At 32.4% G+C, this 26,214-nt stretch overlaps 1 protein-coding gene across 2 annotated transcripts; it reads right to left on the bottom strand.

Annotated features, from left to right (window-relative positions):
• Nucleotides 1-16,039: 16,039 nt before the first annotated feature.
• LOC136227457 (xylan O-acetyltransferase 1-like) lies at nt 16,040-22,872 on the bottom strand. 2 transcript variants are annotated; one of them, XM_066016135.1, is made up of 5 exons: nt 22,392-22,869; nt 21,043-21,214; nt 19,473-19,672; nt 18,358-18,519; nt 16,040-17,146 (listed from the first exon to the last, which is right to left on the bottom strand). In XM_066016135.1, exons 1-5 carry the CDS (start codon nt 22,730-22,732, stop codon nt 16,792-16,794), a joined length of 1,230 nt encoding a protein of 409 aa, XP_065872207.1. In that variant the 5' UTR covers nt 22,733-22,869; the 3' UTR covers nt 16,040-16,791. The 2 variants fall into 2 exon arrangements, with proteins under 2 accessions (XP_065872207.1, XP_065872209.1); XM_066016137.1 differs by having other exon boundaries at nt 16,980-17,217; nt 22,392-22,872.
• Nucleotides 22,873-26,214: the final 3,342 nt, after the last annotated feature.

The following is a 26,214-nucleotide window of genomic DNA, read 5'->3' as shown; positions in this document are numbered from 1 at the left end:
TCACACACCTAATAATTATAATATATACTAATATCAAAATATAAATTTTAGAAATTTAGACACGGACGTGACAGAAACTATTTTGTGGATCTCATTGTCATGTTGTTTTTAACTGTGTGAATAACATATAAAATATTGAAAAAATGTATGATTAACTTATATATCGAACAAGTTTAGGTAGTCGTTTAGGGTCTCCGAATTATGGGAGCCTCTAATTAAAAATATATTTCAATTAAGGTCTATAACTTAAATGAGTCTCCAATCCTAAATATATGTCATTTATGACTATTATTTAGATCTTAATAGTTAAAAATTATATATATAAATTACTATTATCCTCTATTTAAATTTAATAATAATCATATATATTAAAAATAAGAATGTAGTCAACTAAAATAGAATCGAAAAATCGACAATAATAGAACATATTGTCCATTTTCTCTATCACCTTGTCTTAACAAGAATATCATAATATGAGCTCTCCTAAATTTGCAAACACAGTTATGCGGTTAAAAGCTTACAAACATTAATTTGTGGTTTGTGTATGATTTGTGAGTGAATTGTTGGGATAAATAAGTACTTGTGGCTTTTATGATTTAGGGTCCGTTTGGCTACTTGCTATTTGTTGTTCCTGTTTGCTGTTTGTTGTTATTGTTTGCTGTTGCCTTTGGAAAAGACTGCTTCTCAAAAAAAGCAGAAATTCTCTGCTTTTGTAAAAAGCTGTTTTTCAGCGGTAAAAGACAAACAGGAGGAGTCTAACCAAACACCTAAAATGCTATCTTTCAAAGTGAAAAGTAGGTAAACAAACACTATCTTAGTTAAATTGTGAAATTGAGCCTTACATATGAGGTAATTTGTGAAAACACGCTTTTAATTTTCCAAATCTATTCATTTTGGATAAATAGCCATAATAATAATTTTTAACGAAATACTTGAGTTTTCAAATAACACAAATTATAGACCTCTGTTTACAACTTTTTAGTGGATCTGTGTTTGAAAAAAAAAAAAATTAAACGTGTGTTTTTTTTTTTATATATACTTTACAACGGTTAAGTGTTTTCTTCTCCACAAATTGTTTCATTATCTTTATTTATTAGTTTTGTATAAAATTTCATTAAACTTAAATTTATAAAAAAGAGAGTATAAAAGGTAGCGGTTTAGGGGTCTAAAATGCTGAACCTGCACCTACTTATATATGTCATACTTGGGGTATGTTTGGTTGGTTTAGATATTGTTGTTAGCTTTTTCCACTTACAGGTAAGCTGTTTCTGCTGCTATTAGCTGTTTATTATTATCTGTTTAATTATTATTATTTAGTAAAATTACATATTGAACTGTTGTTGTTAGTATTTAAAATGTCTAATATGGACATGTTTTAAATTAATAAACAAGTAAATTATAAAATCGAAAATGTATCACACAAATTAATAAAAATAATCTAAATTAACATGTTTGTTCGGTTGGATAAGGTGTATGCTAATGTTGCTGCTATCTATAGGTTTCCTGAGGTCAATGTGCTTAATCTTCCTTTCCGTCACTCTGACCATTGCCCTATCCTAATTAAGATGGTCAAAGGAAACCGGCTGAAAGGTAACAGACCTTTTAGGTATCTTGTGGCTTGGGATTCTCATCCCGAGTTTAAGAACTTTGTTAAAAATAATTGGCATCCTCACTCTAATGTCCTTCTCGCTACTGAGGAGTTCAGGAGGAATGTGGCTGGATGGAATAAAAACATCTTTGGCCACATTATCAGAAGGAAGAACAAACTTTTGAGAAGGATGGAAGGCATTCAACGTTGCTTAGAGGTCCGCTTCGACCACAGCCTGAATGGTCATCTTAGATCTCTCCAGAACGAGTTGGAAGCAGTGCTTAGACAGGAAGAGCTTCTTTGGTTCCAGAAATCTAGGAAGACTTGGATTCAAGACGGGGACCGGAACACCAGGTTTTTCCACCTCTCCACGATCATTAGAAGACAGAGGAATAGGATCGATGCTATCAAAGACGCCAATGGTGTTTGGATTTTTGAGGAGGAGGACATTCAGCATCTTGCCCTTGATTTCTATAAGGACCTGTTCAGAGAGGAAGTGGTGTACTTGGAGAGTGCCTACTCTGATACTTCCTTTCCTCGGTTAGGGGAAGATGCTATTAAGGATGCTTTCCATCCTGTTGACCTAAAAGAAATTGATCTGGCCTTCTCCAGCATCGGTTCCACTAAGGCTCCTAGGATTGATGGTATCCCCGCTAGCTTCTATCATAAACACTGGGATACTGTGAAAGAGGGCATTTACAGCTTTGTGTTAGGTGTTTTTGGTGGTTCTAACGATATCAGGTTGGTTAATAAGGCCCTCCTTGTTCTGATTCCTAAGGTTGATAAGCCCTCTTCCTTTCTTCAGATGAGACCTATCAGCCTTTGTAATGTTTTGTACAAAGCTATTACCAAGATTGTGGCTAATAGAATCCGGAAGATCCTGCCGGATATTATTAGCCAGAATCAAGGGAGCTTTGTTCCTGGTAGACAAATGATGGATAACGTTGTAATTGCCCAGGAGGTTGTCCATTCCATGAAAATTAAAAAAGGTAAGAAAGGGATTGTGGCTCTTAAACTGGATCTGGAGAAAGCCTATGATAGACTTAACTGGAGCTTTCTTCTGGATAGTTTAGCCAAAGCTGGTATCCCTGAAAACTGGAGGAATTTGATTGAGAAATGCATCTCCTCTCCTGTGTTCCAGGTTATGATTAATGGGGACATGTCTGATGAGTTCTCTCCCTCCAGGGGTATTCGTCAAGGGGATCCTATATGAGCCCCTTTTCTTTTTGTTATTGCCATGGAAAGACTGTCTCACCTGATCCAAGAGGCGGTGAGCAAGAGGACTCTCCACCCTGTTTCCATCAGCAGACATTGCCCCCCTATTACCCATTTGTTCTTCGCTGATGATGTGATGCTTTTCGTGGAGGGGAATGTGGAGCAAATTAAGGTGGTGATGGATATCCTCAATTGCTTTTGTGATGCTTCGGGCCAGAAGATTAACATCCAAAAGTCCCGTATGCTTTGTTCTAAGAATATGGACAACGGCTTGTGCAGAAGACTTAGTGAGCTCTCTGGCATCCCCCTGACTCATTCGTTGGGGAAGTATCTTGGGGTCCCTCTTCATAGTGACAGGGTCTCCAAAGCCTCCTTTAAAGACATTCTGGATAAAACTAACGGTTTGTGTGCTAGCTGGAAAGCTAATTCTCTTTCCCTTGCAGGTCGCCTTACCTTAATCCAATCTGTCAACTGCGCGGCTCCGAACCACATCATGCAGGCCTGTAAGCTCCCTGAGCCAGTGCTTAACGATCTTGATAAGATTAATCGGCGTTTCCTATGGGGAGAGTCAGGTGAGGGGAGAAAGGTTCACCTGGTCCCTTGGAAGGAAGCCTGCCAGCCTAAAAGCAGGGGGGGTCTTGGTATAAGGCAAGCTAAGGACAACAATAAAGTCCTTTTAATGAAGCTTCTTTGGAGAATGTGGCAATACCCCTCCTCTCTTTGGGTTTGTCTTCTGTGCGGCAAGTATCGGAAAGACAGAATTTTCGGCGGCTCGAAGGAGAGGGTTGTCAGCTGCTCCTTCCTCTGGAAAGGGCTTAGCACCGTTTTTGCTGAGTTCTGTACGGGGATTGGCCTGGAGGTGGGAAATGGTAAATCCATTAGTTTCTGGGATGACACCTGGATTGGTGATAAACCGCTGATTGAAGTGTGTAACTCCCCTCCGCCTAATGATGTCCGTCACTGGAAGGTTGCTGATGTGGTGGACTCTGAGGGAGACTGGATCTGGTCTAAGTTCGACTCCTTCCTTGGCCTGGAGATCCTCCTTAAGATTAGAGGAGTTAAGATTAGCAATCAAGAGGAGGATAAAGACAGACACTGCTGGGCCTTGACTAATAATGGCATTTATTCTTGTAAATCGGCCTATGAAGCTTTTTCCCCTAATAGGGCTGATCCTCCTTTGGAGATTTGGAAGTCCATTTGGGCCCTTAAAATCCCTTATCGCATTAGAAGTTTCCTGTGGCTGGGAGTCAAGGACAGGCTGCTCACTAATGCGGACAGGCACAGAAGGCACTTGGCTGAGTCAGGAGCCTGTAGTAGATGCAGAGGTCATGTGGAAACCTTGTGTCATGCTCTGAGGGATTGCCCTAATAGTAAAAAGATTTGGGAAGGGATTCTCCCTCACCACACCCTTCCTTCTTTCATGGCTTATTCTGAAGTTGACTGGTTCTCTGATGGTGCCAATGGGAAGTTGTTGGCCAACATGGAGCACGGTGATATTTTCTTCGCTATTATCTATCACCAAATTTGGAAATGGAGGAATGAAGAGTTATTTGCTGAGAAGACTATCCTTATCCCTGACTTACTTGATTACTTCTCGAATAAGCTCTCTGTTATTTTAAAAAGCTTTGAAGGGGAGCCTCTTGTTAGACCTTCCCCGGATAAAGTGGTCCATTTAGTTGGTTAGAGTAAGCCTAGAGAAGGGGTTGTGAAGCTGAATACGGATGGCTCCTGCCTTAGCAATGGCAGAATTGCTGCCGGAGGAGTTCTTCGGGATGCTGGTGGCGCTTGGCTGGCTGGATTTACCCATAACTTGGGGATGGGCTCGTCCTTTTCTGCGGAGCTCTGGGGTATTCTGTCAGGCAATAAACTTGTCATTCGCATAGGTGTTAAGAGGCTTTCGGTGGAGTCTGACAATTTGGAGGCAATCAACAGGATTTCTGATAGCCAGGCTTTTTGTCTTAATAGCCAGAATCTTATCAAAGCTATTTTGAGGCATCGTCCTGCCTTTGAGGCTCTTAGTTTCTCCCATATTTATAAGGAGCAAAACCGCGTGGCGGATCGCTTGGCAGCTGCTGGGCATGGGGGGATGTTAGGTGTTTCTACCCTTTCTGTTCCTCCTTCTTTTCTTTTGTCTAATCTTCTTGAGGATAGGGTTGGGGTCAGCCTTCCTAGACTGATCCCGGGTTAGGTTTTTTGTTTGTTTGTTTTCCTTTCCTTTTCCTACCAAAAAAAATAAAAATAAAAATAATCTAAATAAAAAATTTATTGGACATAACAAAACTTTGTTCTTTCGGTAATAATGTTATAAAAATAGAAATAATATTAAAGAAAAAACATATTTTGTAAAAATAAAAAGGATAATTTTGTAAATAGCAAATAAATACAAACAGTTGTTAATGAAAAGTTCTAAAAATGAACTTTTCGTGAAAAGCTCCAAAACGCTGCAGTTTTTATAGAAAATGTTAAATTGCTATATAAACATAATCAAACGCTATATTTCCTACGATTTGAAGTAAAACGTTAGACGTTCATCTGAAAAGCTGAAACAAACACCTCTTAGTTGTTAGTTGTTGTTGTGCTAGTAAATATTTCAAATATATAATTAATGTTCGTAATGTCACACCCGACCCTAAACGGCATCGGGTATGAACGAAAAACAAGATAACGGGTGTTCATAAGTCAAATAGGCGGACCGATTTTCTAATAGATAAAAATCTATTTGGACTACCTAAAATTTTATTAATTATTTGGCTTGAACTTGATAATTCTATCAAGCTTCCTACGTATCCCGAACGTACTTTAATCTTTAAATCGGGAATCAAAGCCACGTAGTTCTACCTATTTTAGGTAGTTCTCTCAACTTATTGACACATTGACGAATTCAATAGACTTCACTTTATTGCTATATAATTTCATTTTATCGCTACTACTATTCGCCATATATTTAATATCCCGATCTACGATTTCAACTCGTCGATTAACCCGTTAAAAGCTTAATTTAATTTCCTAGCTTAACTTAATTTCGAAATAGACCAAAACACTTATTCAGACCATCGTAATTTATTTATTATTTATATACGCGAATACTTTATCGATTCGACAATATAAAACTTAAACTTAAAAACCTTAAAATCACGTTATCCAATCAAATCAAATCACAGATAAATATCGATATCGTTATACCGGCATTTTATCAAAACAACTCGTAACTAATCAAATGTTTTATCAAACCAATTCGTAATCAATCAAACGTTTTATCAAACCAAATCCGTAATCAAATAAACGTTTTATCAAACCAAATTCGCAATCAATCAAACGTTTTATCAAACCAAATCCGTAATCAAATAAACGCTTTATCAAACCAAATTCGTAATCAATCAAACTCATAATCAATCAAACGTAAATCTTTATGTCATAATCAATTCATAACCGAAAACATAAAACCTTATATCCTTATATCCATCATAGAGTTTCTCCCCTTATGTATCAATCCATAACCACATATATCAATTCAATAACCACATAAAACCTTATATCCTTATATCCATCATAGAGTTTATCCCCTTATGTATCAATCCATAACCACATATATCAATTCAATAACCACATAGTCGAGACGTCTCTTTAACCTTGCCTAATCCCGTATTGGTCTTACCCCACACTTCGCTGCCAATACCCGACTATGTCTTTACACTGTGTACACAGGCCATGTTCCTCACTGAACATGGTCTTAAAATATCAAAACCACCAATCCGGATTACTCTAGATGGATATAAAAATTCAGAAAATAATAACGTAAATTCAGAAAATAATAACGTGCTCAAATTTCCTTTCACAGTCAAAATACCGAATCATTTAAAATTAAATACTCTTTTAATATAACTAAAATTGTTAAAAATTCGTATAAAATCGCCGATTCATAATTTAATCCAACTCTAAGAATTAAATAGCTCAAATATTGTATCGATTTAATATCGTTTAAAAGTAAATATTCTTATCAGACTATTTTCGGTCACCGAGACAAAAATTCTAAATTAATTAGAACTATTAGACTCATTAAACCACGTTAAACTATTAAGAGTATATTCGTCCTAACTTAATACTCAAACTATTGCACCTAACTTTTATATTCAAATAATATCGATTTTAATCCTTCTATTTTATAACTTATTTTAAATCGATAATTTAAAGTCACTTAGATATTAATCAAATAACTTAAAACTAAATTTTAAACCAGACACTTTTATCGAATTATTCTCGTTTGTCACCGAAATTGTAACGTGTAAACTAAACTGATATCGTTGACTCCGACCGAAGGTTCAGTGAGACCCGTGACACTTCTACGAATCTATCCGTACCAATTATTATTTTCAATTTCTTTATATTATTATTGTTTTTCAGTATATAAAAATTTAGACTATTACAATTTAATAATTTACTATCGTCAATTCCTTCCGTGACCGAAACCTAATGATCGTGTATTTTTACCCAATTGAAAATCCACTAATAAAAACCTATTCTTTTATATTGATATAATTGGGTGCATTCTTTTTATATGACATTTTATATTTATGGGCTTTATTCACTATAGTATATGTATGAATTGCTAATAACAAGACTAAACCATTCACCTTAATATAAAATTAATGGTCCTTAATTATATTTCTTATATATATATATTTTACAAAAACGTAATGAGCATAAAGGAAATATAATTATATATGATTTATTATGAAAATATTAATTAAGGTCCTCCCACTTTATAATTTCTTTTAAAGTTTATCCTAAATTTTAAGTTTTCACATAAAGACATAAAGTTGATCTCTAGACTATATCATTTATATCTATATTATTCAATCAATCAATTATTCACCAATCTAAAAACATAACTAATCTCCTAATCTAATATTAAGGTATAAACACCAAAATTTTGAACACAAATATAACATAAGGTTTCAAATACTATTTTGCATTTTATCAATTCAAACATAAAATACTCCAATTACCTCTTATATAAGATTCTCCAATTATCTCTTAATGGACTTGTAGAGAAGAGTAATTACCGTACCAAATAAGCTCATCCACACGAGGTCTTTAACTCGTATCAATAGATTTCGGTTCTACTTTGAAAAGTGAAGAACCAAAATACAACTCATTCTTTTTATTTTATTTTTAAATAGTTTGTATAACATTTTTATTTTTAAATAATAGAAACCAAAACTTTAATCATTTTCTTTTCACCCCCTTCATCTCTTTACCCCCTCTCTCTCTATATATATATATATGATCTTTTTTCCATGTGTCAATAATATAAAACCAGGGCCGTCTTAAATATTTTTTGGGCCCTGTGCTAAATGAAAAAAAATTGGACCCTATTTATTAAAAAATTAATAATTTCATATAATAATAATGTTTCCACAAAATGAAATGCTAATTAACATAATAAATATAAGTAAAATAAGTAAATTAGATATTGTATAATAACAAAAAAAAATGGGCCCTTAACACTCTTAGAGCGTTATTTTTCTGAATAAGTTAACATTCACTTAATTTTTCATATAATAATTAATAACAATAATTTATTTAAATTTATATAATAAAAAAATTGGACCCTCTTAAATTTAGGATCCTATGCGAAAGAGCTCCTTATACACCATTCTCCTACTCCCCTACACTTATATGTGTACATCTATTTAAATGACACCTTCTTCCATGTGTCACAAAACTTATATATGTTAGCTATTTAAATGACACCTCCACATTTTCATGACATTTATTTTAAAATACATAAAATCCACCATAAAGTTTTTCTTAATATATATATATATATATATATATATATATATATATATAATATGCTAAAAAAAATTCACTATTTAAATATAGTAATATAATTATTAACAAAAATTCATTTTAGTTGTAATTCTTTTAACAAAAATCAAAAACTCTTATTTGTATATAAAAAAAATATGAATTAGGCCTAATAATATATTCGTAATACTCAATAGACTATAATATGATCTATGGTACGGAGTATAATAATTAAAATTAAAGACACGGACGTGACACGTAATCTGTGAATGATTATTAATAACAACAATATCGTTTGACTTTTTTATAATCGAAATAAAGTGAATTTTTTTTTATTTGTTTTCGTGGTGTTAATAATGAATAAAAGAAAGTAATGAGAAACAACTCTGCAATCTTTCTCTAATATTTACATTTCTCAACAGAAATGTAAGTAGCTACTTTACATTTTTGGGTAAATTTCATTAATGGTATACAACTTTTGTCCTATTTCACACTTTGGTGTACAACCTTCAATTTGTCTCATTAATATGTACGACCTTATAGATGACCTCCCATTATGATGTACAGCCAGTTAAAATGACCGGTCAACGCTTGGTCAACGCGCCACCTCATCATTTTTTAACTCCAAAAAAATTGAATTGTGAGATCACTAATTAAAATTACTTTTATAACCTTTTGTTTTCCCCTAATTAAAAACCCATCTTTCTTCCTTCCCCAACTTCTCACTCTTCCACTCTCTGTAACTTCTCTCTCTCCACTCTCTCTATAGTGTATTCTGCCATATGCAAACCCAATTCATATTGAAACCCCGGATTCATATTGCCTGGTTTTAGTGATCAAATTTCACACCTATCCAACCCAATTTCATCATCTTCTCTTTTACCCATATGCCGGAGCTATGCTTTCTCCTCCGCTGAAGATGTTAGAACGTCGGAGATGCAAACACTGCCTTCGTGTCGGACCTCTACTCCGCAGAAGAAGCTGTTGCGGAACGTCCCAGATGCAAACGCGGCCTCCGTAGCGAACTTCTCCTCCACTAAGGTCGTTGTTGCATAACCTCGAAGATGTAAACGCCGCTTCCGTGTCGAACTTCTCCTCTGCTGAAGAAGCTGTTGCAGAACCTGGGCGATGAAAACTTATTTCAAATTAACAAGGGTTGCTGGATATAGAAAATAAATGCAAAATTATTTGAAATTAATAAACTTAACATCTTAAAAAAAAATTAACAAAAATCTCAAAGTAAAACTGGTTCAAAAAAAAAATCTCAAAGTAGTTGATTGATTGAGAGATGTATAAAAATTAACAGAAATAAAAAATTGTTTTTATTTGTTTTATATAAAAACAAAAACAAAAACTTAAAAGATGAATAGAAAAAATGCTTAAAATCTGTATGAACCCAAAAAATAAACATGAATTCTATGGAGAAATGTTTCCAGATCCACAAGAAAAATAAAATTCAGAGAGATGAGTGCGAGAGAGGAATACTGGAAAAGCAAAAAATTGAGAGATGAGTTGTATAAGGATATTTTAGTAATTATATTAGGAATAAGAGTATTTTTATAATTCCTTTAAAGTTTTAGTTTTTTCTTTTTAAGTAATGCAATTAATATTTATTTTACTTTTTTATTATTTATTTTATTTTTATTTTTCTAATTTTTTTCAATTAGAGTACTCTTTCAGCTGGAGAGCGAGCCTTGACGTAACGGTAAACGTTGTTGTTGTGTGACCAAGAGGTCACAGGTTCGAGTCTTAGGAGCGGCCTCTTACCAAATAAATTGGCAGGAGAAGGCTTGCCCCCAGTACATCCTTGTGGTTGGACCCCTCCCCGGACCCTCGGTCAGCGGGGACGCGTAGTGCGACCGGGCCGCCAGAATACTCTTTCAGCAAGTGCTTAATTTTTCAGCATGAACACCATCAAAAGTTAAAGAACTAAACCATTTTGGTGTGGAATTCACTTGTACAAAATAAATTTAATAGGGTATTATTGAATTAGTGATCTACTTACGTTTGACGAGTTGAGAACTCGGACAAGTGAAACTATGAGACAATAAGATACTAATCTATATATCCCTAGCTTGTTGTTATCGTGGGAATAATAACAAACTAAAGACTAGTATGTGTCTTGGTTATGATCGTGTGTTTCACCCATTACAAACATTGGATGTCAAATAAAGAGCGTAGGAGCTTATGAAATAGTAAGCTCCACATGATAACAATGTCATAGGTGGTTATCATGTAATGGTCCTTAGACCCAAAGTCAATATAGGACCTAGATGAGATACAATATGATTTATGAGCCAACAGATTGGTGTCAAATTGCTAACTCTCCTACGAGAGAGAAGATATCATCGACCACTTGATTAGTGGAGCTGAGAAGCATGTGGACACATCCGAATGAATCAATTAAATATTGCATATTAGAACTTATCAATTCATCAAGAGATCAAGAAATATCTGAACATAAGGTGATGCTTACTAAGAAAACCCTAATCGGTGTTCAGTAACAACTAACATTGCACATCTTTTTTTTTTTTTGCAAATTATTTAATAGAAATTCACTAAATCCACTCTCACAAATTCAGCTTGTATAGCAGATTAAAATATCTATTAATCTATGGAATAACATATCAAAATAGTCTTAAAGTTTTCAGATAAGAGTCAATTTAGCTCTCACGTACAAAACAACAAAATTTCAGTACTAACATTTGTCATATGGTACAACTAAAATATTCAATAACAGAAATTGACAGATCAAATGACACAACGTTTGTTAATTTATATATAAGACGAAAGTGATATTAAAATTGGAATATATGACGTCTAACCCTAGAGGGGTTAATGAAGTAGTCATTTGATATGTCAATTTCTGTTAGTGAAGTCTATAGTGGTACTATTTGATAAACACGAGACTGAAAATGTATTATTTTGTACATTAGGCTAAATTGGCTATTCTCCAAAAATCTTAAAGGTATTTTAATCACATGAACCTTAATGACTATATAGTATTTAGTCATTAACTGTTAGATCTAAACTTATTAGAATCATAGAACAAAGTATCCTAAGATTTAGATTTAATAAGTCTAAATCTAATAGTGAATATTTGGTAATTAATCTCCATTTGAACACTATTATTTAAAACATTATCTCTTAATTTATTAGACAACCTCTTCTTAAAGTTAGGGCTTTTTATATAAATGTCATAATTCACTACAAAATTATTACTAAATCATATCATCAAATTTAATTCTCAAAATGTCATTTTTTTCTATATATACCAAATAAAATATGATTTTACACCTAATTTAAAAAGTTTAAACCCCAATTCATAAATCTCAAACTCTTGACAATATATTTTAGATGGGTTAATACACATATTTGCCCATGTGTTTTCTCGGAAAAACAGATTTGTCCTTATATCAAATAAACCCACAAAACTATCCCTGAATTTTCCATAAATCTACAATTATACCCTAATCTAACAAACCTCTAAACGGCATTGACACCAAACCTTCCTATCTCCAGAAAAATTGGACGAGGAAGCGAATCTTCATCCCACCTGCCTAATAGTCATTACAACAAAACTGGCGCACCTATTGTGGCGAATTTTTTTTCCCACTAGAACCTTTTGTGACGCAAACTGGACATTTTGTGACAAAAAAATTCCCCACAGAAAACCTTTTTTCTTGTAGTGAGTTTTCTTTTTTTTTCATCATCCAACCAAAGAGAGAATGCTCTCTTTCCTCTGTTCATCTGTTACAACTGCTCTTAATCGAAATTGAATGTGCATAGTTTTTTCTGTTTGTGATTGGTTGTTCTTTTCTGAAGTTTTTCTGGAGACAATAAGGTTTGATGTGAACGCCGTTTAGCAGCTTTGTTAGATTATGGTATAATTGCAGGTTTGTAGAAAACTTAGGGATAATTTTGTGAGTTTATTTGATATAAGGACAAATCTGTTTTTCTGAGAAAACACAGGTGTGTATTAACCCTATTTTAGATCCATAATTTATAAACTTTGATTTTTAAAAATAATAATTTTATTAGTTTGACATAATTCAAAACTATAATTTAACATAATTGTATATGTAATTCCCTTATGGTCCGTTTGGTATGCCGTAATGCAATATAATGTAATCAACATTGTAATGTAATGGAATGAAATAGTGATTCCATTACCATGTTTGATTGACAAATTAAAAAAAATGATGAAATTTAATTACCGTTACAATACTTATATTTGCTTAATTAAAATGTAATCATAAAATTTTATTTATACAATTAAAATCACCGAAAATATGAAAATGCGAAAAAAATGAAAAAAATGTAATAAAAAAATATGAAAAAACAAAAAAATCGTGACGAGCTATATTTCGTCACGTTTTCCGAATTTTGTGTTTTTTAGTTTTCACATTTTTATTTTTTATTTTTCATTTTTATGTTTTTCTAGTTTTTGTTTTATCGTTTAATAAGAATTGCACATAATAAATATTAATAATAAAAATGCAAGAGTTAGTCGTAATGAGGATTCATGTCTATTCTTTATGTAATGCTCATTACATAAATTTGTAAAGAAAACATGAATGATGTATTTGTGATTCCATTACGATAAAAATAATATGACTAATCTAAACATGATAAGAGCATCTCCAACAGTCTCTTAAATTAACTCTTAAGTTAAAATTTGAGGAGAGAGAATGAAAAATCAGCTCCAACAGCCTCTTAGTGGCTCCTCAAATCACTAAGAGCTTTTCTATCATCTCTATTAATAGAGAGTCTCTCTCCACCTCTTAGTGCCTCTTAGTTCATTTTTTATTAATAATTTATTATTGAGGTGTCTCTCTCCTCATAATATTGGTAAACATAACAATAATTAATAATCTTAATGATAAAATAATAAATAAGGAGTGAATTTAAGGAGTATTGTTGGAGATGATATGTCTTAGTCACTCTTAGACCTGTCCACGGGCCCGCCCAGGCCCGGGTACCCGCCCGGCCCGTGTCCCTTGGACCGGGCTTGGACAATAAAAATTTTTCATCGGCCCAGGCCCGCCAAAGCCCGCCTATTTTTTGGGCGGGCTTGGGATTAATAAAAATAACACGGGCCGGCCCAGCCCGGTCCACTTATTAATATTAATTAATAAATATATATTTATATATTAAATGTTTATTTTTAAGTATAATATTTATTTTTTTATAATTAACAATTATATATATATTTAGGTGGGCTTATATGGGTTGGGCTCGGGATTTGATTTTTAAGCCCGAGCCCGTCTAAATTAATTGTGGGCTGGGCTGGGCTTGGGCTGAGCATTTTTACTTTAAAACTCGACTGGCCCGGCCCGAGCCGGCCCATGGACAGGTCTAGTCACTCTTAAATCACTAAGAGTCCATTATTTATATTATTTTTAGAGAGTGCACTAAGAGTCTCTTGGAGATGCTCTAATGAGCCTCCATTATAATGGGCATTCCATTACGACACTTATTACGACATATCAAATGGGACCTTAAAGTTATGGATTAGATTTCGTGCTAAGCCCGTAAATATGGCCCATCTACGAATTAGTGATCCAAATAAGGGCTCTTGCCAAGTCTCCATAAGAGAAGAAGTTGAAATGTAGTATCCTAACTAAATGGCTCAAGAAAATATTTTGTTCTAATGCCCTGTTGGTTTGTTGTCGGAAAATATTAGGAAAATTTACATATAAATTCATTTTTAGAAAACTATATATTAGAGAAATTTACATATAAATGATGTCTGTTTTTTTTTTTTGCACTTTCTCGTTAACCGGTCTTCAATCAAAAAAACATATAAATTTATTTTTAAAAAATTATCTATAACTATGTCAAGTAATGATTTTGAATTATGTCAAACTAGTAAAATCAGTACTTTTAATATATTTTAAGGATTAGAATTTATAAATTAGAAGTCTAGAATATATTTTCTAAGATTTATGATTTATGAATTGGGGCCTGGAATTTTTAAATGATGGTATAAAATAATAATATATAAAAAATAATAACATATTAAGAATTAAGTTTGGTGATATGACTTAATTGTAATTTTGTACTTAATCACGATATTTATGTAGTTGACCCAAAATATTATATAGAAAATTATTTTCTTGGTTTTTTTATAATTGTTTACTTAGAAAAATAAATCAACGGATTTTTTTTTATCCATAAAGCATTTTTCCGAACTTTTAGAATCCTACTATATTCTTTCTTACCATTTTGAAAATAGTAGCCACTCATAACTTTTTCTCGTTTTTCAACATTTTAGCTAAGCATCGAAAAATATTTTATTTTTCAACATAATTTTTCTTTATCTAATATTTTTCTGCAAACAAAACGGACCTAAAAATTTTGTCCTCTTCACAAGAATTTCTAATCATAGCTTTTTTTCCATATAATACTCATTTTCTGTTGTTAAGTAAATATACTCTTGAATTTGCCCATATACTCTTACTTGTAGTAATTTTAAATTACAATAGAGTAATTAAAAATACTAATCATTAAATTACTCTATATAATGTTAGTTATAATAAAACTAAAAGGCATTTCATATCTCAAATAGTCATTTATAGAGATAATTAGTAAAATAGAATATTATAATTACTTTTTAAACCTATATCACAAAAATAAAAAATTACTAAATAAGAGAATAAAAATGACATAAGCATTTTCATTTATATACACTTGACAAATATTCCAATAACTGAAAAGCAGAAATAACAGACTAAAATAAGATGTGGCCAATAGGCCTGCCAAAAAACCAGAAGGACCAATTACAAGATTTCACAGCTAAATCCAAAAGCCCAACCCACTTTAGCATAATTTGGATTTACCTTTGTTTCTAGCAAAAAGACTAAACCTAAAAAAAAATAATAATAATAATAATAAGAAGAAGAAGCACCCAATATTTATTTATTTTTATCAAAAAAAAAATTTCACTTGACACTGAATTTTTTTTCATAACAAAATGGTACTGTAATTTTCAATATTAGTAGAAGAGAATTTTTTAGTAATATTGAAAATGATTTTTTTATTTCGCTATTCTTATACCGATTGTGAATAGAGAATATTTTTATTATTATTTTGAAATTTCACTTTAATGCAATATTTCTCTTTTTGCTCTAAATAAATTATATGAGAAAAATAATTAATTGACATCACCTTCAATCGTGATATCAAAAATTCTTAATATTACTCAAGTTTTTTCTACATCGAACCAACATTATAAAAAACACTAGACGCTAATTAGATATACACTGCCTCCAAAAATTAGTTGGAAATTAATCGTATTTGTATTTTAGTATGTTTTTTAATTTTTAATAAATAAATTATTATATAAAAATAATTAAAATATAAATTATATTATTTAAAAATAATAATACAAAATATTTAAACATTACTCTCCTTTAAAAAAAATATGCCAATAACACAATAATATCCTTATAAAGTACATTTGATTATTTTAACAAATAAAATCGCTTAAAGTGACCTTTTCCTAAAAATGTCTTTTAGTTTTTAGTTATTTAATAATTTATTTAAAATTGAAAAAATTACATTAAATTCAAGAATAGATTTTTTTTTAAACAGTGCATCTAAAGCCGCCTAGGTATCCGATTTAAACTGTCCAATTTGAGAAAATCGAAACGGTGTTCTAAAATCCCCCCATTTGGGCCAATTTTTAAACCACTAGTTTTGTCATATAAAATGACTCAATACATCAAGAGTCTCATGTACCTCGTTCAGATTATCCGATGGGTCCTCGAACATGTCCCATTAGCCCCTGAACTTGCTAAAAATGTCTCACTAGCCCCTTAAAAGTCCATATGCCAGAACAATGAGAGGTTGTAACGAGTTAAAACCTATATCACTTTAAACAAATTGAAAGACTAATAGATCATTATAACGATTTTAAGGAAAAGATCACTTTAAGCAAGTTTAGTAGAAGCAACAAGTCATTGTAAATTTAACGAATCTAATGAATCATCTCTAATGTTCACGGACCAAATCAGATAATCTGAACAAATACGGAGATTTGGAGACCAAATCAAACAATTTCAAAACGCAAAACCACACTTTTTTGTACTTCCAAAAAAAAAATCTTTCCATTCCTTAGGAAAAAAAAAAGATCAAACCTTTGAGGTGGTTTCGTACAATAGCAAAATTGAGAGTCAAGGATGAGAGATAATGTGAGTATAGAGAAGCTCATTCCAAGTATCAGGCAAGCCAGGGAGACACCAATGTATGCAATCCGCATAAATTGCTGGGTTGGCTTGCTGCTCTGCCGACAGTAGCTGGCCTTGTCTGGTGGTGTATATTGAAGTATGTGCATCTTTTCTGTACTCTGAAAGTCTAGTTATGTTTATAACTTTCACACCCATTTTCATTGATTTTGTCACTTTTTTTATTATATCATATAGCCTGTAATCTGTTCCTACTTCCAATGAAAATGTCATATTCACATTCACTACTGGCATTGTCTCCTTTGAACACTTTATACCTTCTGGATTTTTCCAATCCAAACTCCTGCAATTTTTTTATAATCATATGTTGCACTTAGATCAAAAATTGGACTCTGATAGTATAAGACGATCCGCCTGACAAACCATTTGACACGATTATATTATGAAATATATAGATCATATAACACATTTATAACCTAACATTTCATTTTGAAACTCCTATTGATATACTTTTTCCTCTAATTACTTGCCTATCATAGTGGAGAACATGCTAAATTAGTCTGTTAAATTGGAGAAAATGTCAATTCAGCCCTCGACTCGTGAATTCATTGCTAATTTCGTCGTTACAGAGAGTGAATTTCGCATAATTCGACTTTTCATTTTCACTTCGAAAAGTAAATTGACTTTGTTTTGTGCTTTAGCATTCAATTGTTACTTAATATTTGGCCTAAAACATTCTTAATTCCATGTATTTCTTCTGAAATATCAGTCGTCTCCTTATATTAACTTACTTAAAGTGATTCATTGATTCTCCTCTTACGTGGTAGAGCAATGAGAGATTTTAGATAAATTGAAGTGTATATCTCAAAATGAAAATATTCAAGAATTAAAGTGGTTCAAAACGACATTTACCATGAAACCACATTTTTTATTTTTCAAAATCACTTTTTTTTAGCTTTCTCTCTCTACAAATTCACTCTCTCTCCTACCAAAAAACACCTAAATAACTTCAAAACGAAAATTTTCAAGAATTAAAGTTTCTTAGAATATCATTAACTCTTCGAATTTTTTTATTTTGAGGCCATCAACGGTCGTTTTGAGACGTTGAGTGGCCACTGGTGTTAAAGAGTGTAATGTTTAATGGTCATACTGTTAAAAATTGAAGTTCAGTGATCATAATATTAAATAGGTAAAGTTCAGTGGCCATGAGTGTAATTTACCCGCCAACAATTGACTTTTCTAAACAAATACACTAAGCTAGGGATGTACTAACTTTAATATTTTTCTTTTCTTTTTTTCGTATATTTACATTGTGGACGAATTTGACTCTACAACTTCAAAGATAAGCCTATCTGCACCTCAAAAAGTAACTCAAAGAGCAAATTTTGTTTCACATATGTTGACTTCCGAATTAACCAATGTGAGATACTTAACAACAAATATATAAAAACTAGACCATAAATTAACAAGTTGATGGCTGAATTGACTATTTTTATGACTTCATGGATCAATTAGGAAATTATATAAGCATTTTTAAGAATGATAATAACTCACCTGATATGAAGAGGAGACATGGTGATGAAGAAAACAGAAGTAAGTTTAGGATCAACATTGTGGTCAACCCAATTAGCCCAAGTTCTAACAACTCTTCCATAAGCTTTTGTCCTTTCAATCTCTTCATATTCTACATTATCTTCTTCAAATGTTCCTTTCCTCCTTTCAACCCATAATGGAAAACACATAAAGATTACAACTTCCCTTCAAATTCAATGTGAGCAATAAAAGGGAAAACTTAAAAAAAAGCCCGGTAATTTCCCGATTTGACAGTTTGAGAACTATAAAATTGTTTGTAACAAAATGGTATTTGTGTTTGTCGATGTTAGCAAAACAAGGAATGTTACGTAACACGGTTGAAGTTGATGACGCGACGGAGAAGATTTTAAAATAATATTCAAGATAAAACTCATTATCTACTCTCAATTGGCCAAATTTTTCAGTGAAAATGGCAAATTGAAGTGGTCTGAAATGACAAAATGGAATATGTAGAAAGAAAAAGGTGATTGGACTTAAATGCCCTCCGACTTTAACAGTATTACCAAATGATACGGTAATTAATGATTTTGGGCCTAACAAGCTAAGGCCCAGGCCCATTAAACGACTAAACATCAGCCCAACAGCTCTTTTCGAAACATGGATCAAGAAGACGCATGTGAAGTTTCAGATTCCAAAAGACACGTTTGATTCTGTTTTACTATGGAATTCTAGGGTCCGAAGCCTATAAGGAGCTGACACGTGTATATTGCACAAGCTCACTTGTGAGTAATTGCCTATAAATAGCTCAGAAATGAGAAATACAGGTACGTAACTAATATTCACTTCTCTATCACTAAACTGCTTCCAAGTTGGTACTCTTTCTAAGATACCTCACTAACTTAAGCGTCGGAGAGGGTTTGCTGGACTCTGACCACTGTCTGAATGTGTTTTATGTTCTCAGGTCACCGGAAGCAGTTTAGTAGGAAGATTTCGATATTCCGATATCACCAAACATTCATTTCCTTGCTAACATTGAAAAGTGGTATAAAATTTCAGTTTTAAAGTGTCAAATCGCGGAATCGGGGATTCTTTTTCCCAGATAAAATGGTTATAGAATAGAGGTAAAACTTACTTACAAGACTTTGATGTTAGGAGTGTTCATCCACCATATGTATGTGTTAAAGATCAAGTAGTTCACCCCTTTCCAATTGTCTCCATGTTTCTTGATTGATTCAGGCTTTATTATACGGTCTATTATGCTGTGTTTTGCTGAATTGTCCGAATTCGATTCCACTAAAAATGGTGCCCAATAATACTCTATTGTGGTGTTGTACTCCTAAAATTCATATCACCAATCAAATTTTGAATCATCATCTAGTGAAAGGGAAAAAGAATTCAACACATGATTAATGAACAAATGATCAATTTCATCCTCCAAATTTTCATGAGTCTGCCTAAGGTGAAGCTTTGTATACAACTAGTGCAAAATGAGAGGCATTCAATTCACAAATTGCAAAAAAAAAATAAAAAAAAATAACAAATGTTACTTTTAAAAGGCTTAGGACCCTGTTTTTTATCACTTCATTTCAGTTCAGATCATTTTTATAAATTTTTTATTTTAATTATTGCTATTTTTAAAGGATTATATCATTGTTTCAGTTTCAGTATAATTCAGTTCACATTTAGTTGAGTTCAGTTTACTTAATTTCAGTCAAAAAGAACAGAGCCTAAAACACATCTCTAGCCCCATGTCCTGTAAATGCTTTAAAAACGTTTTATTTATACTCTGAAGTTATTGAAAGTGATTTATTGATCCCTAAATCCGCGTAGGAGAACAAGAGGAGATTTTGGACAAGTTGATGTGCGTACACTTTAAGTAAGTTCAGGGGTCAATAGATTACTGTAAGCAAATTTAGTGGATAGACCACTTAAGAAAGTTGAGAGATTTAATAGGTCAACTAAAGCAAGTTAGGAGGTTGTTAAAATATAGGTAGCAGTTGACTTTTTTGAACAAGTACATGGTAATAAAGATGTATTAAGCCTTTCCCTTAAATTTGTCGAAAAAGAAAAAGATTAACGACCCTTCTAACTTTGAAATTGACTAGTTAGCACTTTGAAATTGCTTAAAGTGACATGATTCATCCCCTAAATCCTATTTGGCAGAGCATTTGGAGATTTGGACAAGTATTAGCACGTGTCATTTATGCAAGTGAGGGGAGCAGTATAGTATTTTAAGCACGTTCAAAGGACCAATTGGTTAATTTAAACAAATTCAAAAAACCAATAAATCATTTTAAACAAATTCAGAATGTCAATTCGTGTTTTTAAACAAGTTAAGATGGCAATGAATCATTTTTAAACAAATTTAACGAGCTAATTGCTACATGTTCACGAAAAAGAGACAATCAACTTTTATAGCAAATTTAGTATTGTGTATATAGACCTTAGGTTGATGGCTAGGTTGGTTACTAATCGTTTTAATTGGCTTTTCTCTCAATTAAAATTGATAATTTAAATGAAGAATTTGATACAAACAATTCACCCATTCAAAATAGAACCGTCAATTTTTGACACGTAACACAATTTAAAAAGACAACTCATATGACACTCGTTTAATCCGATCAGTTTGATATAAATATCATTTTCTATATAATCGTATTATATATAATCACGTGAAATATATATACAGTATATTGCAACACTAACCTCCAGTCTGAAAATAGAAGAAGATTTGGACTCAGTGAGTCTTTTCTTGGAAGGAAGAACAGCAGACTGAAGCAGGCAAATCATGGATTCCCATTGGTTTCTATTTAATGAATCTCCAACAAACATAACCCTTTTCCCACGAAGTTTTTCAAGCAATAATCTTGCATTAAACCTATTACGCAATTTAAACAGTTCTTAATTATAATAAGTTTCATATGCCAAACATTAATTTAGACCTACAATCACAATAACGAAAATAAAAAATGTACCGTAGGTTGGTAATTTTTACCAACATCTACAAACAGGAAAGAACACATAATCCACTAATAATTCGATAGATTGTACCTAAATCTCATTTATTACATTAGTATGAAGTTTCTAACTCTCAAATCTCATAATATCGGTTTACATATTCACACATCTACATAGCGGAGCCGGCTTAAAAAGATTGGAGTGCAAATTTCAAATCGAATCCGTAACACTAGGAAAAAAAATTTACTTCTACACAAACCAAAATAGAGTCATTTTATCAAATTTTATCCATGACCCTAAATTAGATTAAAATCATAAACACTAAAAACAATCAAATAATAATACTAGATTGAAAAATACATCAAATTCAATCCTCAATTTATCAATTATTATTTTTCACTTTTCACTCTTAACTTATCAAAATTTTCAATCAATCAAAATTATTAACACTAAATTGAATTAAACAATCAAATAATAATTCTAAACTAAACATCAACTAAACCTCAATTTACCAAATTCTACCCCAGCAGTGCCTAAACTCCGACAAAGGGGGCTGAAGGGGTGGTTCAAGGCAATTATATCGTACGGATACGGAAAAAGACACTGGCGAATATTATGTCTGAAACATAGTCCATGATACGAAAAAGAAAACAAAAACGAAACTGAAACATGAAAATAATAGTAAAGAAGAGTTTCCGTTCAACATAGTGAGGCGGCTCAGCTCCACGCCCCTCTTATCTACGCCTCTGCCTGTATACATATCATACGAGCATAAGCTCCGGATACTAGACATAATAAAGAGGGTTTAGGACGGTTTGGGCACCTACTCTTTGATGGAAAAGGCAAAAATTCTATAGAAACTGGTCTTTAATTTTGTAGCTAAATATCAATTTAGCACCAATAAATCACGGTAAGCATGATATTTAGCACCAATAAATCACGGTAAGCATGATATTTAGCACCTATAAATCACAGTAAGCATCCACAGTCAGTTAATCCTATTCGTCACTATAATAACCTTCAATTAAAAAAAAAAAAAAAAAAAAAACAGAAAATGTAACCACAAGCTTTCAGATTAAAAAAGAAAAGAAAATTACTTGGGCAAAGAACAATCTCTGGGTTGCCATCTCCATTTCTGGTAAAAGGAATCAAGCCTTCCATTTCTCAAGCAAGTAACTTGCCTTGATAAAAACCCACATTCTTCTTCCTTGTATAAAGGCCGATTTGAATCATCAAAAACCCATTTTCCTGTGTAAATATCGCAACTTTTTGGTGGCAAAATTACCTCTTCAGGATGGGTTTTTTGGGATTTAATTTCTGGAAATAGAATGAAGAATTGGTGAGTGTTAAAAACCCATTTGAAAATCAGGATAAAGAAAATTAGTAAAGGAAGGCAAAAGTTAGTCCATTTATGACTGAATCTGAAGAGGAACTTCATTGATTGAAGCTAAAAATTTTGAGCAGCTCAATCAACGATGAGATTGGATAAGAAAAGAAGAGAGAAATGGGGCCTATTGCAGAGATTTAATGAACAGAGTAGGAAAGAGAATTAGTGAGATTGACCATTGTCCCATTTTAAGGAGAAGAAAGAACTTTCCTCTCTTAAAATAATAATTAATTTTTTGGAGTTGGGGATAATGAGATTCTATTGGTGAGAGAATCTTCTCCGACTAAAATAGCATCTATCATTCACAGTTCTTTATAAAAATTATAATTACAATTTAATTTTTTGCTTAGGAAAACTTTGAAAATAGTCGCGTTACAAATATTAGCAGTTATGCTTACTTTGTTTTTGATAAAATAAGTCTTATTTTGGCCCTGTTTGATATAAACAGACCGGTTTTGATCAATTTTAGCGGTTTGACCACTGAAACCGCTGCTTGGAGTATTTGGTGGAGAGAGGTTTGGGAGAGAGTTTTGGGATGAAAACGCTAATTTAGAAAAAGCTCCTTTTATGAGCTTTTTCAATTAGCGTTTTGCAATATTAAAATTAATGGACTTTTTTAACCCTAATAGATAGGCTCATCCTCCAATATTAAAAAAAGAACTGCCCTTATTCGTCTTTTTGCACAAACCGCTATTATCAATCAGCTAATTTTTACCAAACAGGTCTACACAAACAGCTAGTCAAATCAGCTAATGTAATCAGCTAACAGGTAATTCCCAAACAGGGTCTTTGTTTTTTCCACCATTAGATGGTGATGAACTTTGATAAAGTAAGCTCATCCAATGATAGAAAGAACAAAGTAAAGTTTCATAGAAGACACTTTTTTCTTAAATAGTGATCGGTAAGTTACACTCATGGCCACTCAACTTGGATTCTTAAATTTTACACTTTTTAATATTAGCGGTCATTCAATTTTAATTAACTCCTCAAAATAACTGTTAACAACGCCAAAATAAAAACATTAAAAAATTAAAGTTGTTCAGAACGACATTTACCATACACTTCTTATTTTCCAAAATCACTTTTTTTAGCTCTTTCTCTTTCTCCTAACTAAACAACATCTAAATTACCTCAAAATGAAATTTTTTAAGGATTAAAGTTCTTTAAAATATCATTTAACTGTTCGAATTTTTTATTTTGAGGCCGTCAACGGTCGTTTTGGGACGTTGAATAGTCATCAATGTTAAAAAAATGTAAAGTTCAGTGGTCAATACTGTTAAGAATTGAAATTCAGTGGTCACAATATTAAAATGGGCAAAGTCCAGTGGCCATAGGTGCAATTTACCCAATAATGATAGGTGAGGCTAACAATATTGAAGTCTGATGAACTTCATCCGATTTCAATATCATAAAGAAATTGGATAGAGTTCGTCCTATTCACGATTCCTATAATCCAATCTTAATGGTTGGGTTAGGTTTCGCAATAAAGAAGTCGGATAAAGTTCATCTGATTTCTCCTTGCAAGGAAATCGGATAAACTTCATTCGATTTCTTTTAAGAAAACCAATAAAAAAAATTGAAATCTGATAAAGATTGTCCAACTTCATTATAGAGCGAAGTATAAATCTTTATTCCACAAGAAGTAAAAAAATCTTTGTTCGACTTTTCTACAAAATAAAATGGGATAAAGATTGTTCGATTTTTTTTGTGAGGAAAATCTTTATCTTTCGACCCTTAAAGCAGTCGGACAAACTGTCTATGTCCTTGTAAAAGGAAATTGGTTTGATTTCGCTATGGCTAGCTGTGCAATTATCTTAAATTGGACAATTAAAACCGAATAATGCTCATTCAAAACATTATTCTAAGCAAAGTTTGTTACAACTATGGCTTTTAGGCTTAAAATACTATTTGTTGCATATTTATCATTTAGCTTTTGATGTATTATTTGCCCAATCCACTTTTCGAAGCCTTGCCACCATCTTTGCCAATGTGTGGGATGGTTGTGAGTGGTGAATGAGACATATCAATGTCTATTGGTCGTACGTTCCAAGTCGGCGTAAGAAACACTATAGGGAAATTGGTTGTGGGCTCCAAGTCGGCGTAAAAAACACTATATGGGACAGGATCATCTGGCATCGGATCTCCGCCAACAATTAGATCAGTTGTCGGTACTGGTTTAAGCGAGCCACCCTAGTCCACTAGGAACTAGGAGAATCGGCATTCTGCCTTTGGGAAGGGAGGTGAATCTCTCCGTTGGGTGGAACCCTTACGGACACTTTGGACTCAGGAGTTAGCTTATAGTGTGTGTCATTTCTAAGGTGATGTTTAATCATAAGGAGACCATCCGGGACGGAATATCGACTGGCGGATTGACGGAATGTTTGAGGCTTAAAGGGGCAAACCCTTTTGATAGGAGTTGGTTGGCCGAGACTCGAAAAAAGCTTAGCGCCACATGGGGTTTTGGACTGAGTCCAACCTGGCTCGTGACATCATATGCTCTATTAAAATTTATGAAAGTTTACCAAATTGAAATTGAGACTCAACAAAATGATTCTCCCATTAAAACTAAATGATATTTTGAATGAGTGATATTTTGATACTTCATTGATTTTAATTTACAGATTTTTTTTTCTAAATCTAATTAATTATTTTTATATAAAAAAAGGTTTATATTGCAAAAAAAATTCAAGACGTTATTGCATGTCAAGTTCAGGTGTTAAAATATTATCGTGTGTTAAGGAAATAACGGTTTTATCTGGATAAAATTTTGCTTAGAACTAATCGTTTTATAATTAAGTCACTTAAGAATACCATATATGTTCATATCATAAATAAATTAAACAAGTACTTAAAAAATTTAAAATTCTATATTTATTTGAAAAATTAAATGTAATTCATATTTGATAAAATAAAGTTATAAATCATTAATTGAGATATGAGGCATAAAATCTTATACTAAATGATGGTCCACCAAATTTTGGGATCTTGTACATTTTAGCTACATAGCATATGCTCCAACCCTACTTCAGTTTCTGAGTTCCATTATTTGGTCTATTCAAGCTTTTAATGATAAATAATGTTTTTGGGAATATTTTAATGCAAGTCAATTTTCAAATAGTTTTGTTCTCAAAATATTAAATGAAGTATAATATTTAATGCTGTTAAAAAAGAGTACAATACATTTAATGTATGTCATATTAACATAGTTACTTTTAATAGTATATCCTAAAATTAAATTATTCTAAGTTATAAATATAAGGGTTAATTGAAAAAAAAAAACACCGTGGTTTCATATTTTCACATATCGATACCAAAGCAGATTCAACCCAACCTGTATTAGGAAGAATGCTAAGCAAGTTTGGAGTTATGCTAGACTAGATTGTCGGGTCTTTTGAAGAGGGATCATGATACTTTTTCTTTTGCGGACTTCCTCTGAGAAATTCCCAACATCGGAATAAGGAGTCGGAACTAAGCCCCTAGAAGCTGTAGCTGCAAATGAATCAAGTTCTTGTAGTTTTTTTTCTAAAAAAAAC

The sequence above is a fragment of the Euphorbia lathyris genome, chromosome 4 (genome assembly GCF_963576675.1).
Source record: "Euphorbia lathyris chromosome 4, ddEupLath1.1, whole genome shotgun sequence".
Lineage (NCBI taxonomy): Eukaryota > Viridiplantae > Streptophyta > Magnoliopsida > Malpighiales > Euphorbiaceae > Euphorbia > Euphorbia lathyris.
The sequence above is the reverse complement of the archived record's forward strand: the minus strand, read 5'-3'. Positions and strand labels throughout refer to the sequence as shown.